Here is a 14,716-nt window from a genome sequence, read left to right as displayed (position 1 = left end):
GTGATGGTTCATCTGATATGATCTTCGTGTGCGTATAGGAGTTGGCACGTCTTGCTAGAGGCCGCTACCGACTATTGGGCCGAGTAGGAGTACTCGGGCCATGTCTATGTGTATCCGAACCCATAGGGTCACACACTTAAGGGGCTGGAAGCCCAATTCGGATCTGATCCGAGTTGGATTAGGTTTAGAAGTACTAATGGGCCTCGGATCCAGAGGCCCGTCAGGAACCTCTATAAATAGAGGGGTGGGGGCGCCCTAGGGTTTACACCTTTTTGGCGAAACACACCTGCCGCGCCTCCCACGCCCTCGCCTGTTGCAACTCGCGGATCTAGCAGTCCGGCTTGCGACGCTTCCTCCCTGCACGTGTGGATACCTTGGAGGTGTTGCGCCTGCAGCACTTGGACGAGCCGCCGACGAGCCACCGACGAGCCGACGACGAGCCGCGGCACCAGAGGCGATCTTGCTGCGCGTGGACGAGCTGCTGAGGAGCTGCTGGACGTGATCGACTACGTACGACTACGTTGATTGACTACGTACGACTACGTGATCGTCTTCACTGCATCGACGCATATCTACATCTTCCGCACTTCGAGTGGTAATCCTGTGATCCTTATACGGCAGTTCTTCCTGGTTATACGCGGTAGAAATTTTGATTTGCGCTAGTGTAGCCTACCTCGTATCCCTACACGATAGTAGTCACACTTTTCTAGCATCTGTAGACAAAACCGCATCAAGTCAAGAACAACGAACCCCAAATGCAGCATGAGAGCAACAAACTATCTCACCCAACCTACGCCCCTTAGGCATTTGAAGAACATGTGGCCATGGTTGACGTTATCCTTTTTTGACCGTCGCTCGAACACCCTAGCCTTCCCGCAGTATGGGCACTAGAGGAAGGCCCGTTTGTTCCCCAACCCTTTCCCGTCCCCTCCATCGGCTGGAAGACTCTGCAGCACGCGACATTGCTGTCATCGTCGAAGTCGATGCTACCATCGCTGCCTCCACCGCCGCTCCTTCGGGTTCGAGCAGGTGGAGAATGATTTTGTCTGGCTTGAATGGATGGTCTGGCTCTATCGGGATGGGGACAGGCGGTCGGGCGGTCTAAGGGATAAAGCCAGGGGCAGCCGGGTCTTTTCGCGTACCCCATCTAGCGTGTATGCGTGACATGGCTCTCCATGGATGCAAAAATTGTGAATGTGTAACAAAATTTTCTCTCCAGTGGTAAAAATGTAGGTGAAATTGTAAGAGTGGTTTTCGAAGGTGCGCTAATTCTAACGGTGGCAATTAATTAGAGATCCCTCCTCCACGAGCCTCCCATCTTATCACCAAGGGGCAAAATCGCAGTTCGCAGTCTTCTCCTCGCTTAGTCCGCCGCCGTTGACTCTCCACAACCCGTTCCCACGCCGCCGCAATCGCCGCTTCCCCCTCCTCCGAGATCGGCCTCCTCACCACTCTTCCGGAACCTGCCTGTCGCCGTCCTCCGCGCCGCAACCTTTGGCAGCTCCGTCGCTACTGCTCACCACGAACCTAGCCTCGGTAACGCCGGACTAGAGGAGTGGAGGCAACCCTCCGAACCAGCGCAGGGATCAGCGATGCAGGGTCCGTCGATAGGCAGGGACGCAGGGTTGCTATCATTCGACGTGCCACGGCCGCACAGCCTTTGGAGAAGAAGAGCCCGTTCTACCAGTATCGACCTCAGCCGCTTCTGTACGGATCCTGCTCTGGGTCGTCCACATGGTCCCCTGGCACATGCACCTCGGCTGCAACGCAACCAATCTCGATCAGGTACAATACAGATCCCTGATCTCTTTTTCTACGCGGATACGTCCTACTTTCACATCTGTTTGTTTACTGCCATTTTATTTAGGGGTGTTTGGATACAAGGTGCTAAACTTTAGTAGGGTCACATCGGATGCTAATTAGGAGGACTAAACATGAGCTAATTACAAAACTAATTGCACAGATGGAGTCTAATTCGCGAGACGAATCTATTAAGGCTAATTAATTCATCATTAGCAAATGGTTACTGTAGCATCACGTTGTCAAATCATGGACTAATTATGCTTAATAGATTCGTTTCGCAAATTAGATTCCATCTGTACAATTAGTTTTGTAATTAGACTATGTTTAATACTTCTAATTAGTATCCAACATCTAATCCAATGTGACAGACCCCTTAGTTTGCCTATTCAGCTTGCGTACTGCATGCATCTGGATTCCGGATAATATACAACTGAACATGCACTCGGCGAGCTGCCGATTCCGTGCATGACATGCTGTGTGTCACACTAATTTTCCTGCAGGACTGTACATTGCCTATTTGATTCTGGTTTTGTTGTTCGCTTTGTTAATCGTATGCCCTGTGCCTTAGCCAATTTACTTGACCTCTTCATATTTCAATTCCCATATTCACACTTACAATCACGTTGACCCTATTCCCAAAAATATGGTACTGCCTCATATTTTACAGAAATTCGCATGACTCCTACAGCGTTCGACCTGTGACGATGTCTTACCTTCCTAAGGCACCTGCACCTAATTGACGTAGTAGGAGAAGACAGGGTTCCCCTACTCCAGTTCCAGGTTAGTAAAGTGCTGCATGACTAAATGTGTCCTCCATGTGCTTTGGGTTTCGCACTTGGTCCATGGATGTTATTATCATGCATATCCTGCCACCCCTTACAACAACAATCCTTGCTAATATTACTAGATTACCACTTAATGGAACTGATGTCAGGGCACATGCTATCATCCTTCTTACTACTAAATTTGCCAATACCATGTCAGCAAGCGTTGTTTCAAATTTTCGTACTGTGCACCCTCAGAAACCTGAATATCCCTTTCTTTCTCGTAAAATATACTATCTGGGCTACTATTTATTGGTGCACCTCCAAGCAACTAAACACACTCCTGTCTTCCCCAAATTATTTTCCCTACATGTTTGCACAAACAGGCCTACGGAGATTCCTCTGCTGGATGGTCCTCCTCAAAAGAACTACTACTGTTACTTGCAGGGCTCTGCTTCGTACAACAGAACATAGTACCCACCTAATCTGTCCCAGTTGTCGCAATGTAAATCCTGTATTTAACTTATATCAAACAAAGCAATGGCTGCAACCTCTATATTTACTACCAACTTGCATCCTGTGTTGACACACGAAGTATTTCATATCTTCTGTATTAAACTCCGCGTTTAATCCATTCAATTATTCCCGCAGCAACGGGCCAGGTTCAGACAAGTTTTCTTTGCTTTTGAGCTCTTCCGCCAAGCAGCAGCGCTACAAGCCGACAATAGCTGCTGTGCTTTGCATTTCCTCACAGAAAGAGAATGTATACATATAAAAAAGAAGAATGACAAAACTACAGTTTGAAATGTCTGTAAATCTGCAATTCGCTACTTTTTTTTAAAAAAAAATCTGCAATTCGCATCAACTCCTTTATGCAAAAATCACCAACACCGCGCTAAAAGCACATAAATACATCGGCATAGCCTCAGAGATCGGGTAGCAAATGCAAATGAAAACGAGATCTTCAGAACTGCTACCGAAACCATAGCAATAAACAAAGTAACAAACTCAACATAAACTATCATCATGGAACTGATTCTTCGCAAAACTTTACTTGCTCGTATGGCACTCCAAATCCCAACTCCCAATTATTTATAGATTACAAATTTGTCGCTTCCGGTCAAAGTAACGTGTATATTCGCAAAGGAAATACACCAGAGCATTTCTACCATACAAAGTATATGTATTTCTGCGGATGGATTTCAGATGCCTCTTTGGCTCTCTGCTCTCTGAAATCAATCTACAACTGTCTACTGAAGAACTTATCAGAGGAACAAGGAATAAGGTGAAGTGCATGAACTGGATGAATCTCAGTATCATCAGTTAATTCCATGAAATCTCAAGCCTTGGGCTTGGATTCTCTAGACCATGCTGGAGCTCTAACTTTCAGGTTGGACTTCTCTGCTTCCTCATCATTCTCCTCTTCCTCCAAAATCTCCTTAGAAAATGCCTCTGGATTTGCTTTGATGCAGTCCTGCAATGCGATAAAGGGGCTCACACAATCTGATCCCTGGAAAGGAAGAGATAGCAAACTTTAGCGCTAGTTAATTTATAGGAAGAGACATAAATGAATCAAACAGTTAATGGTGCCACATGGTCAAATGTTATTCCCGTACGCATGATATTTGAAGTTTCAAATGAAGGATCCAAGTTTTGTAAGACAGTACAGAAACACATAAACAGACATAATTTGAAAAGGAAACAATTGAAGGTAACTATGTTCAACCAGTTAGCACTTGATAGTTTTCAAAGTCTTTGGATGTAAAGAACAAGCACACAAATAGTTTTTCTATTGATGTAAAAGTAAAGAGATATCCACAAGACCACAATGAGTGATTTTGATCAAACAGAATCACCTTACAATGCCTTACATCAGCATTGTAGTCTGACTAAATTGACAATGGTACCAGTTTATATCTTTTGAATCATAGGAACCCGCCCTTGGAGAACACATCTTCCTCTACTCAATTGAGTCAACTAATAACATGGGCACCTTTCAAGTTTGCCAACAAATTTCAAACCGCACGCTATAGCAGACAGAGAATTGTGTTGAATTACTTTCGAAAGAAAACCAAAACAACACACAGATATTGGAAAAATAAGAAACAAACATGTCAAGCAACAGAACAATAAAATCATAACTATTAATTTCCACCAGCTAAATGTTAAGGCTTTAACAAAAAAAAAACATCATTTATAAACTTTTGAATCATAGGCCATTTATTAAGTGCTACCATCCTGATACATACGCACTTAATATAACTTGCATAAGGTGGACTTAAGTTGAATCAACTTAGTAACTTGTAGAAAACTAAAAAGAAATGAACCTTCTCTTCTTCTGTGCTCCTAAGGAAGCAGGAAAATGCAGCTACAAATGGGCCTCCACAAGGACCATTTTTCAAATCAGCCACACACGGACACTCCAGAGCTTTCTGTACCTTCTCATCAATTGACTGCACAAGCAAAATGCTATTTCACTGACCACTGGCACTCGGAGTGCCAAGATATAGTGAAGCAAATAGGTGACTGATGTATAAGAATCTATCTAGAAGCAAGAGGAAGTGACATACCTCCGCAGTGTCACCCTCATCAAATGACATTGCCTCTGCACAATTTTTAAAATGCTTAATTAGAACAATGTAGTACATGGCTAAGAAGGAGCCCAAATGAAGAAAATTATGTTATACACATCTAAAAGAAAATTTGCTAGCTGTAAGGAGAACTAGAGTTTGCAGTAGCAGTAACCTTTTGAGTTGAATTATGGTTTTGTACCTGGAACTAGGACCCTAGGGCCAACAGTCTGAACTGTGGTTTTGTACCATATACTTTCAGTTACCCTCGAGAAGCCTAGGTTTTGGGCATAAGCCCTATTGCAACTTTTCCACAGCAAAGTATATATTGTAACTTCTCAGAGAGCTACAATATCAATCGATTAGGCTAGTCATACTGGACAGACATTGCCACGTTGGTCGAATAGCAGCCTAGCCTATGACTCGCTTGCTCCTCAAGAGTAAGGATCAGGCTTCAGGCCCCTGCTTATTTAGCTTACCACATCATTGACATTAAATAACAGTTTATATTAGCATAATTCCAGCATGAATGAATACTAATATTATTTGGTACGAGCCTAAGAGATCGTGATCAGTAAAAAGTCTACATTATCGCATACTAAAATATCACACGAACTGACGAAAGATCTCATCCTGCTACTTTCGTACCAGAATCCTACCCGTCACTGGCTACCCAAAAATTCCATCAAATTCGACTGCTAGTCTGCTACCAGCCAAGAGCTCCCCACTTCAACCAATGCTCCAACAAATCCAAGGAACGCGAAGACCCAGCGCAACTGCAACTCAACTAGCACGGTATACGGAGGAGGTAAACGCCATAGACACATGAGATTCGGGGCTTCGGATGTATATCATACCTGCGGCGAGCGCCTCGAGGGAGGAGGACGCCGGGGCAGGAGCAGGAGACTGCGAGGACGGCTCCACGGCGGGCGGAGAAGGCTCCTCCGCCGGAGGGGCGGACTGACTCTGGCCTTGGCCCATGGAGATACGCAGAGGGAGCGGGAGCAGGGGGCGGCCAACCTGGTCTCTACCCCAGCAATGGCCAATGGCAGCGAGAGCGACCGGGAGGCGGCGTCAGTTGGAACCTGGGAGCGTTGGTCAAGTCGAGCCGGCGGCACCACCAAGCCGGAAGAAAACTTGGACCCGAGTTCGACTCGCGTCGGCGCGCCCCACGGTCCGATCGTGCGAAGATTCGGGTCATGGGGAGGGACAGGACCAGGAACTCAATGGGCCAGCTGCCATTCCGCCCATGAACGAGATGGGCTGCTTTTTGTGACTGGGCCCCATTCAGTCACCCGCGGCCTCAGACCACTCACACCGTTGTTCCCCTAAACCTCCGCGTCGCCGCTTTTCGCCATTTCCGGGAGGAGCCTTCCAAGCCGCCGCGATGGTGGGAGGCGGCAAGCCGCTGGGGGACAGCGTGTTCGCGGGCCACGCGGCCGCCGGCGCGGCGGCGATCAGCGCCTCCACCGTCGCCGTGCACCCCCTCGACACGGTCAAGACCCTCATCCAGGCGAGCGCGCCCACCCACCTCCCCTCCTTGTGTTGCTGTACCGGTGCTTTCTCAAGGTCTGATTTGGCATCTGCGCGGTGTTTTCTTGCCTCTGCAGCTGGGCGCGGCGGGGAAGAAGCAGAAGATGGGGCTCCGCCAGGTGGTGGACCGGCTCATGGCCGCCTCCGGCCCTGCAGGTTCGATTGGGGGTTGGCTGCTTAGTTGCTAGATATCTTTGGTAGTGGGACTGTGTATTGCGATTGGAGTACTTGTGCTTCATCCTGATCTGCATTGCTACCGAGATGTGTGAACTGTTGAAATTGGCAGGCTAGTATGCTGATTATGTTGAGCTTCCATGTTATACTAGGGCCAGAATCGTCTCATGATTTAATCGGCTGATTGTTGAGCCTACGTGACAGAGCTACCAATTCTAAAGAAAGAATGAAAGACCTCACATAAATATAGTTATGCTGGATTCTGTGTGAAACTATGAATCCAATTGTTAGAAGATCTAAAGTCCTAACTTTGAGTCAGCACTTTATGCACAACCAAAATTTTCCCCAAGTTTCGTTGGGTGCCTGTTCCATTAGAAACTTTCTTCAATGAAAATTGTAGTAGAAAGCCATATGAATCCTGATTTTTATATAAACTTTTCCAGTTCATGTCGGATGGCTTCATGTCTAGTTATGTGTTACTTAACATGTATGAAATTAATTCCATTATCTTATAAGTCATTGTATGCCTTTTAGGGTTTTATAGTGGCATCGGTTGGTCCATAATGGGAAAACTTCCTGGGTTGGGAGCACGCTTTGGGACCTATGAATTTTTAACAGCCTTCTATAAAGGTAAAGAATGTTCTCCCACAATTCATTGTTTACGACAATTTGCTCTATGTTCACTTTGTTATCAATATTTATATTGCCGGTCTATCTCTCAAGCATTGTGTTACATTGCTTTTTTCTTTTGTTTTGTTATTACCACCGTCGGTTTGTTTTTAAATTGCACCCCTTTCTTGATAATTCGATATATCTTCTGATGACCTAATCTACGTATGATTTACTAGCACCGCTTAACCTGTTTAATTTTCCATGTCCAACTTGTGGTGAAATTTAGTGAATGTTTATCATCTTGTATATGTATTGGCAGATGGAAGGGAGGACAACTATGTCTATTATTCTGAGGCTCTGTTGGCTGGCATAGCTGCTGGTGCTGTAGAGGCTGTTTTCTGCACACCATTTGAACTCTTCAAACTCCGAAACCAAGTTAGTTCTGTGATACCTTCAAGAGCAATGGGCCCTGCAAATGTTGCACAAGAATCGTTTCCACTACTTTCCAAGCTGTTGCCTGGATATGTTCCTGACATGAGGGTGTGGAGCAGCACCGTGAGTCTGTTATCTGATCTTTCTCCAAAGCATCCCGACATGTTGGGTGCCCTGAAGCAGCACCCGTGGATGCTTACCGGCTCTGGGAAGCCCCCATTACCATCTGCTGTGCAGCTACCTTCTAGAGTGATATCACTTGAAGGATGGGGTGCACTGTGGAGAGGGCTTAGACCAGGGATAGCTCGAGACTGTGTCTTTGGTGGTATGTTCTTTTCAACTTGGCAAATCATACACACAGCGATGCTCACTTGGAAGGCAGTTAATATGAAACCTGAACCTAGGTAATGGAATCATGTTAGCATATTTGATTTGTAGTAAAGATAGGGATAGCATGGTAACCATATTTATGCCCTGGCATTTTAGTCTATCTAAGTATCTAACCTTCCGTCTCTTCTCAGGAATATAGAAGACGCAGGCCCTGTACACCCTTTTGCTTCTAGTGTTGCTGCAGGCTTTGCAGGAGCAGTTGCAGCTGCTGCTTCACATACGTTTGATACTGCAAAAAGTCGTTCAGAATGTACGGTTGTGCCTAAGGTACAGGCTGTCCGTGCTTTGTATAGTCTATCCTCCTTTTGCGTGTGTAATTGCCTCCAAATTGGACGTTGCATTCTTTCCTATTTGTGATACACCTTGTTTATGTTATCTCCTTGTACCTATTTTTCCTTTTTTTTTCAGTATATCGCAATGGAGAGGAAGTTTCTTAAGTGGAAAGCACCAGGAACGTGGATAGAGAGAAAGACAGGGATATCTCCTGCTGATAGGAATGTTCTGTTCCGTGGCATCGGACTACGAATGGCCCATAGTGGGATTGCATCATTTGTATTAGTCGGGTCATACTATCTAGCAGTAGATTACATCTCATAGATGGCATGAATAGATCATATGAGATATCTTTTTTTTCATATGAAAAATCATGATTTGTTGACATTTTCGTTCCCTAAATGATAGGAAAGGGGTAACTCTTTGGGGCACCCTGATTATGTGACAATCTTGCTCATATCATGTAAATTTGCTTGATTGGAACTGATTGTTCCAAGGCACGTTTTAAGATGCCAATGCAAACGTTTATGACAGACATTATGAAATACAAGTTGAAAGCTGCCACTTTTGGTCCCAGGCTGGTTCCCAATCAAATTATGAAACTCTGAAGGTTACAGTTCTTGAAATATCATTGAATCTGGCAAAGCTATTGAGGGACCACACATAAATCAGAACGGGCCCAAAGCTATGCCCTTGTCGAGAAAATGCAAGCATCAGGAACATCAGGAATCAGGATCGAGAATGTTAAATGAACCCTTTGACAAAGCATTTCCCTTATCAGAAGAAAAATCGCCTGTACAATGCTCTTCAGATTATCTTCAGGCCTTCCTAACAATTGGTTGGATTTTTTTTTGATACGAAATTTGGTTCAAACATACTTTGTACACTTTTACCATGCTCAGCTTTCGCATGGCAGATCTTGGTGCTTCTTGTTTCTCTCTAACGCCAAGCTTTTCGTCTGAAGAAACCATTCTGTTGCATATACACCTAATGACGTCTGTCTTCTTTGTTCCAAAGTGGATCTAATGGAGGAAGATCATAGTCTTCAGGTGTTAGCGCCAATGCAAAATCTGGTAAGGGAGGCGGAGTTCCTATGACCCTGCAAATTCCCCATAATGACACATTAGTACATGGGATTCGCAATTCCAGTATGTTTCAGTGCTGATGGTTCTTACTTTTCTTGGGTATACAGGTCCTGGTTGATTCGGACCTTGCTTGAAGCATCTTTTGGGATCTTGTCAAACATATATTTTGCTGTTCCGAATGGAGTAGGGCTCCTGCAAAGTACAGGTATGAACTTCAGTCTCCCTTACTATGAATGTGTTATTAGTTATTACAAATCACAGCAACAGCTGTTCCTCAAACAGATTATCGAGCACCCTTATCTTGGCAAATGTGAAAATTTTAAAATAAAAAAAAACAAAATATGGTGAGGAGTGAAGTGTGTGTGTGTGTGTGGGGGGGGGGGGGGGGGGGGGGGGGGGGAGGGGGGTGCAGGCGCAATGCTCTACCTCGATGTTGGAGGAGTTGCATGGAAGGCTTCCGAAACCCTTTTGCTTTCTTTCAGAAATTCTTCTGAAGCTTGAAGTGCGGCTATTGCCATTCCGTGGGATTTCTCTGTATTTCCCTCATCAAGAATCAAACCATGAAAATAGTATGCTGCAGCCTGAGATAAACATGTAAATAGATGTCAGACAGTATGAATGCTTCAAATATCATACATTAGAGATCAAAAGCTATGTAATCTGATGAAATTTAGTCTCTTTGATTGAGAGTTTGAGACGAGGTATATACCTTTGCTTCAACATATTTCCACTTGACAAACAGCCGGTGCTTTTTCCCCCATCCATCAGAGCCAGGAAGATCTGGAATGCTTTCCTGAACATGTTGCCAATACTTGATCATTTCACAGGCTAAGCGCCGTTTTACTGCTAAAGTGGCCTTTGGACTATCGATAGCCAAACCAAGCTGCATGTCCACCCCCTGTAGAAAGAAACCAATGTTCAGGAAAAAAAATGAAATATCTAATATCAAATGTATTGGCTAGCAAGAGTACAGATAATAATAGGACTAATGTATCAGACATGTCAAAGTGTAGATTTGATAAACCATGATAAATAGAATGCTAGTACTAGGTTTCTTAGGCTGTTCCCAGCAACAAATTGCAACTTAAGAAGTATAAAATTGTGCTATTCAATACATGCTGCTTCAGCAGTAATAGGAAATATATCGTTCAAAATCACATGCAGGCATAATATCTTCTGTGCTCTTTTCTTTTCTTTTCTTTTCTTTCTAAGCATATGTCCAGTATTCTCATCGGAAATATTTTTTAAATGGACTGTAGATTTATATTGTGGAACCATTTAAGAAGTTGTTCAAAAAAAAATCCAATTTTCCAAGTTGAGAAGACACTACCTGACCCAGAGCTTGCAGGCTTAAAGCTTTGAGATTTCCTTCAACGAGGTCTACTGGAAGTTGCCTCCTGTGATCCATATATTGAAGGGGAATGTTTCAGCAGATGTTTTAAAATTCGAATGGATGCCTAACACTACCAGAAAGCTACCCAAGGTGTACAGAACCTTAGTTCCGGTGGAATCTGTGGAAGTACATGCCGAATTGCACAGTCTAAGTATCCAGCTGCCTTCAAGAAAACATCAACAGTGACCCTTCTGCTCTCTGTAGCACATTGGAAATTTGTCGCCATATCAGCACATGAACACTATAGATGGAAATACTTCAATGCACAACAGGTCGTTATATTTTCTATGAACCTAGTTTAAAAGCACAAACTTGGAACAACAGTCTCTAGGACAAGGACACTTCGGATGTACAGTTCACAGTTGTAGCACCTTCAGAAACTCTTGGTGCATAGCCATCGCCGTATGACCTGGGGAGAAGCAGGGTGTTGGCCTGCAGCAAGCAGACCATGGCCATCAAATGCAACACGGACAGCACCTCGTACCAGGCATCTGCCATGGCCGTCTCCTGATATATGGAAAGTTGATTTAACATACAGCTTAGGAGCAACAAAACAGCAATGAGTTCGCCATATTCAGGGCTGGACATACCTCAGCATTATCCTCTTGGTTAGTCCAAGTGAATTGCACGGCGTGCCTCAACATACTACCTGCACATTTTGCATGCTGGATGAATCAGAACACCAAAATGAAATTGTGAACTGAAACACGAACAGACCACCAGATTACTGCAGCAGTTCCTCACCTTCTTTTACCAATCCTAGCAGAACGGGCAAGTATTCTTCAAGAGCCTGTAGGAGATTGGCTGTACTAGATCCTGCAGGGAAGCAAACCCAGGTCAGCTCTGTGAAGTCTTCTCCGCTTGCAGACAAAACTAGCTACCAATTCAGGCGCTGTACCACCACCCCCTCCCCTACACACCGTGCCGTGCCGCCGCCCTCCGCCTCGGCTTCAGCGCCACCGCCGACTCTTGCATTGCCATCTCGACGACGCGCGCTCTCAGAGCCGACAGCCGCTCCACAATGCTCCTGTCCAGGCGCCCGCCGAGCGCCTGGGCGAGGTCGACGCTCCTCGGCACCCGGAGGCCCGGGAGGAACACGACCACGTCGCCGACGCTCCCCGGCCGTCTCCGGGGCCCGCCGGCGGCGTCCTTCTGGCTCGACGCCCCGCACCCCATGGCTTCACAGCGGCCTGTTTACCTGCGAGCGTCGCGAATTCACGACCAGCAACAAAAACGACATCAGCAACTCAACAACAATTCAACAAACCACATCGCGGATTCAAGAAGATGAAAGAAATTAACTGCACTAAGAATCTACGGCAGAAACGGAAACGAGGATCGTGGAAACTCTTGCAGTAAAAGGGATATTTTTGAAAGAAATGTTCGGGCAGAAAGGATAGCGCGGAAGATTGTAACTTGTACGCGAGCACAAACCAATCAGAGAGAGCACCATCGAACAAGAACAGGAAAGAAACCAATAAAAGCTCTCCCACCTTTGTCCTCCCCTTTCCGGCGGCCTTTCCGGGATTCGTCAGGCCACGAGCCACCGCCCGAATCGAAGCCTCCACCTCCACCCAGCAAGGGCCACCGCCACCACTACTACCTCCGCTCCCCGTCTCTGCAGTCTCTGCACGCGCGCACAACCGAAGAAATAAACCACGACGAACACAAGTGAGCGAGACGAAGCAGCTCTTATCCTTTAAAACGTTCGCAGGGGGGGACCAGTAATCAACATCGGAACAGGAGTGCAACTTGGCGTAACGTACGGCCAAATTGGCATACTTTTCGCCCCGAAAAGGCGTTGTTTTTTTGTGGATCGGCGGCAAGTTGTGCCATCGGAAACCCAAAAAAAAAACTCAAAAGAAAACACCAGGGGATGCCTGCGCTAGCTAGTGCTACCGGTACGCGATCGATCGAGCAATGCCTCTGCCGCCATATTGAAATGATAAAATACATTGAAAAAGGCTATCCCAAAGATCGTGAAATCGAGCTGCGAAATCCAGGGGAAAACGAGGAGCCACCTAATCCTTTGACGACGCGGGGAACGTCACCCCGCGCTTGCTGCTTCTTGCCGCCGAGCGCAGGTACTTACGGTTCTAGAACGCCAGGAGATAAAACAATGGGGATTTGGGAGGGGAAGAACGACTCAACTGTTCGAGTGTGGACGCAGGCAGATGAGCGAAGAAGGCAATGGAACTTCTTCCTCCTGGTGAGCTGGACTCCCGGAGGAAGAAGTCAGAGAGGGAGAGAGAGGGAGAGGAGAGAGAGAGGAGAGGAGAGAAGCCTACAGGGTTGAGACTGAGATGACCTGTGTCTATTTAAAGGGGCAAGGTTTTGCGCTGATGCGAATGCAATCTGGCCCTCTCAATTATGAAGCGCACAGCTGGTCAGCCTGCACGGAACCCGCGGAGAAAAGATCTCATGGTGAGTCATGGCTGGATTGGCTGCGGCTCCCGAGCCGGGGACTCTCTCCTACTGGTGCCTGCGAGAGCGAGACGAACCTGTGATCCCCCCGGCCTGCACGGAACGATGGCCGATGGGGAGAGGATTATCACGTGAACTACCGGGGGGTTCCTTGCTCTGAAATAATGTATCGAGACACCTGTATGGCTGTGTCGCCTGTCCGGAATAGAATAACAGATGTCGGTCCCCCGGCTGCGAATATCATCATCTGATCGTACATGTTGAAACTCTCGTGTAAAGGGAGAAAGAAAGGCTTGACCGGAGTGTCAAGGCAGGCGGACATTTCGTCTACGTTTTCCCTTTTGGTCCTTCACTCTGAGAATTTTGGAACAGCAGACGTCGAGACAAGGTTCAGGCTGAATTCACTCCAAAATACCTCATTGAAATGGAGGATTCGTTATCCATTTGGAAGAGAAAGTGGTGGCGTGTTCTAACTTGTGGTTTTCAAGTTTGAATTATCATAGATAACGACTGTTTCAATTGTGTGTGCATAACACACTGATGCTGTATGAGGAACCCTGATATTTTAGTCTCTGCGTTGCAGGCCTACCGGACGTCACGACATAACTAACTCCAGCGTTGGATTGGATCACGGCGTGACATAAAACACCACGCACTTATTTTAACGCACTGGATCAGATTAAATAAGAGCGGCTGCCACCGCTCATCATAGTATAGTTAGGTCCAGATCGCTACACATTTGGAGTGTTTTGGTGGTCTTACTAAACATCAAAGCTTAAAGCAAAGCCTCCTGATGGAGCTACACTTAACCTCTCTTGGTCATGGATTAAGCTTGGTCTCAATTGCAAGTGGATTCTAATCCTCTTTGGTTCTGATGAGGTAATCCTGCCATTTGTTTATTTGCACAGCTAGTGTGGTGGCCAGTTTTTTGGTCCATGGATTCTTCAGGCCAAACAGTATGTGTTTTCACTTCATTTTCAGCAAATCTTCACACATGCGCTGCTGATGTGCTTCCGATCCCATGCGTATCTGCGGCAGATGCTGTGCTTACACACTAGCTCGTGTCCACTGTCCAAGCAAGATTTGTGGAGGAGGCTTTTTGTTGCAATGTGGAAGAAGCGTTAGGAATCTGAGCATGGGCACCCAGATTGTCCGCGCGCGGTTGACATCAACGTGTGTGTCATTTTCGTGCCGAAAGGGGAAAGGCGCCGGTGCCGCTTGAGTGCTCAGGCAGCCTTCCCCTCTTCTGGATAAGCATCGCCT

General features: G+C 46.1%; 3 protein-coding genes across 6 annotated transcripts; 1 reads left to right on the top strand and 2 right to left on the bottom strand.

Moving 5' to 3' along the window:
* Nucleotides 1-3,586: 3,586 nt before the first annotated feature.
* LOC117863637 (mitochondrial intermembrane space import and assembly protein 40 homolog) lies at nucleotides 3,587-6,248 on the bottom strand. The gene is made up of 4 exons (XM_034747439.1): nucleotides 5,995-6,248; nucleotides 5,138-5,172; nucleotides 4,895-5,020; nucleotides 3,587-4,077 (listed from the first exon to the last, which is right to left on the bottom strand). The coding sequence occupies exons 1-4, from the start codon at nucleotides 6,116-6,118 to the stop codon at nucleotides 3,907-3,909; spliced, it is 456 nt and encodes a 151-aa protein (XP_034603330.1). The 5' UTR covers nucleotides 6,119-6,248; the 3' UTR covers nucleotides 3,587-3,906.
* A 230-nt stretch (nucleotides 6,249-6,478) lies between these two features.
* Nucleotides 6,479-9,125, top strand: LOC117863636 (mitochondrial tricarboxylate transporter 1). The gene is made up of 6 exons (XM_034747438.2): nucleotides 6,479-6,650; nucleotides 6,748-6,826; nucleotides 7,379-7,474; nucleotides 7,776-8,292; nucleotides 8,410-8,545; nucleotides 8,687-9,125. Exons 1-6 carry the CDS (start codon nucleotides 6,525-6,527, stop codon nucleotides 8,873-8,875), a joined length of 1,143 nt encoding a protein of 380 aa, XP_034603329.1. The 5' UTR covers nucleotides 6,479-6,524; the 3' UTR covers nucleotides 8,876-9,125.
* Nucleotides 9,126-9,295: 170 nt separating this feature from the next.
* LOC117863635 (uncharacterized) lies at nucleotides 9,296-13,521 on the bottom strand. Of its 4 annotated transcripts, none has more exons than XM_034747436.2 (12): nucleotides 13,051-13,520; nucleotides 12,523-12,656; nucleotides 11,950-12,227; nucleotides 11,774-11,845; nucleotides 11,620-11,678; nucleotides 11,401-11,536; nucleotides 11,131-11,227; nucleotides 10,967-11,033; nucleotides 10,346-10,534; nucleotides 10,063-10,217; nucleotides 9,727-9,828; nucleotides 9,296-9,650 (listed from the first exon to the last, which is right to left on the bottom strand). In XM_034747436.2, the coding sequence occupies exons 3-12, from the start codon at nucleotides 12,203-12,205 to the stop codon at nucleotides 9,539-9,541; spliced, it is 1,245 nt and encodes a 414-aa protein (XP_034603327.1). In that variant the 5' UTR covers nucleotides 12,206-12,227; nucleotides 12,523-12,656; nucleotides 13,051-13,520; the 3' UTR covers nucleotides 9,296-9,538. The 4 variants fall into 4 exon arrangements, with proteins under 4 accessions (XP_034603327.1, XP_034603326.1, XP_034603328.1 ...); XM_034747435.2 differs by having other exon boundaries at nucleotides 13,181-13,520; XM_034747437.2 differs by lacking the exon at nucleotides 12,523-12,656 and having other exon boundaries at nucleotides 13,181-13,521.
* Between the last annotated feature and the right edge of the window lie 1,195 nt (nucleotides 13,522-14,716).

This window comes from Setaria viridis, chromosome 7, assembly GCF_005286985.2.
Source record: "Setaria viridis chromosome 7, Setaria_viridis_v4.0, whole genome shotgun sequence".
Lineage (NCBI taxonomy): Eukaryota > Viridiplantae > Streptophyta > Magnoliopsida > Poales > Poaceae > Setaria > Setaria viridis.
This window is presented reverse-complemented; position numbering and strand designations above follow the sequence as displayed.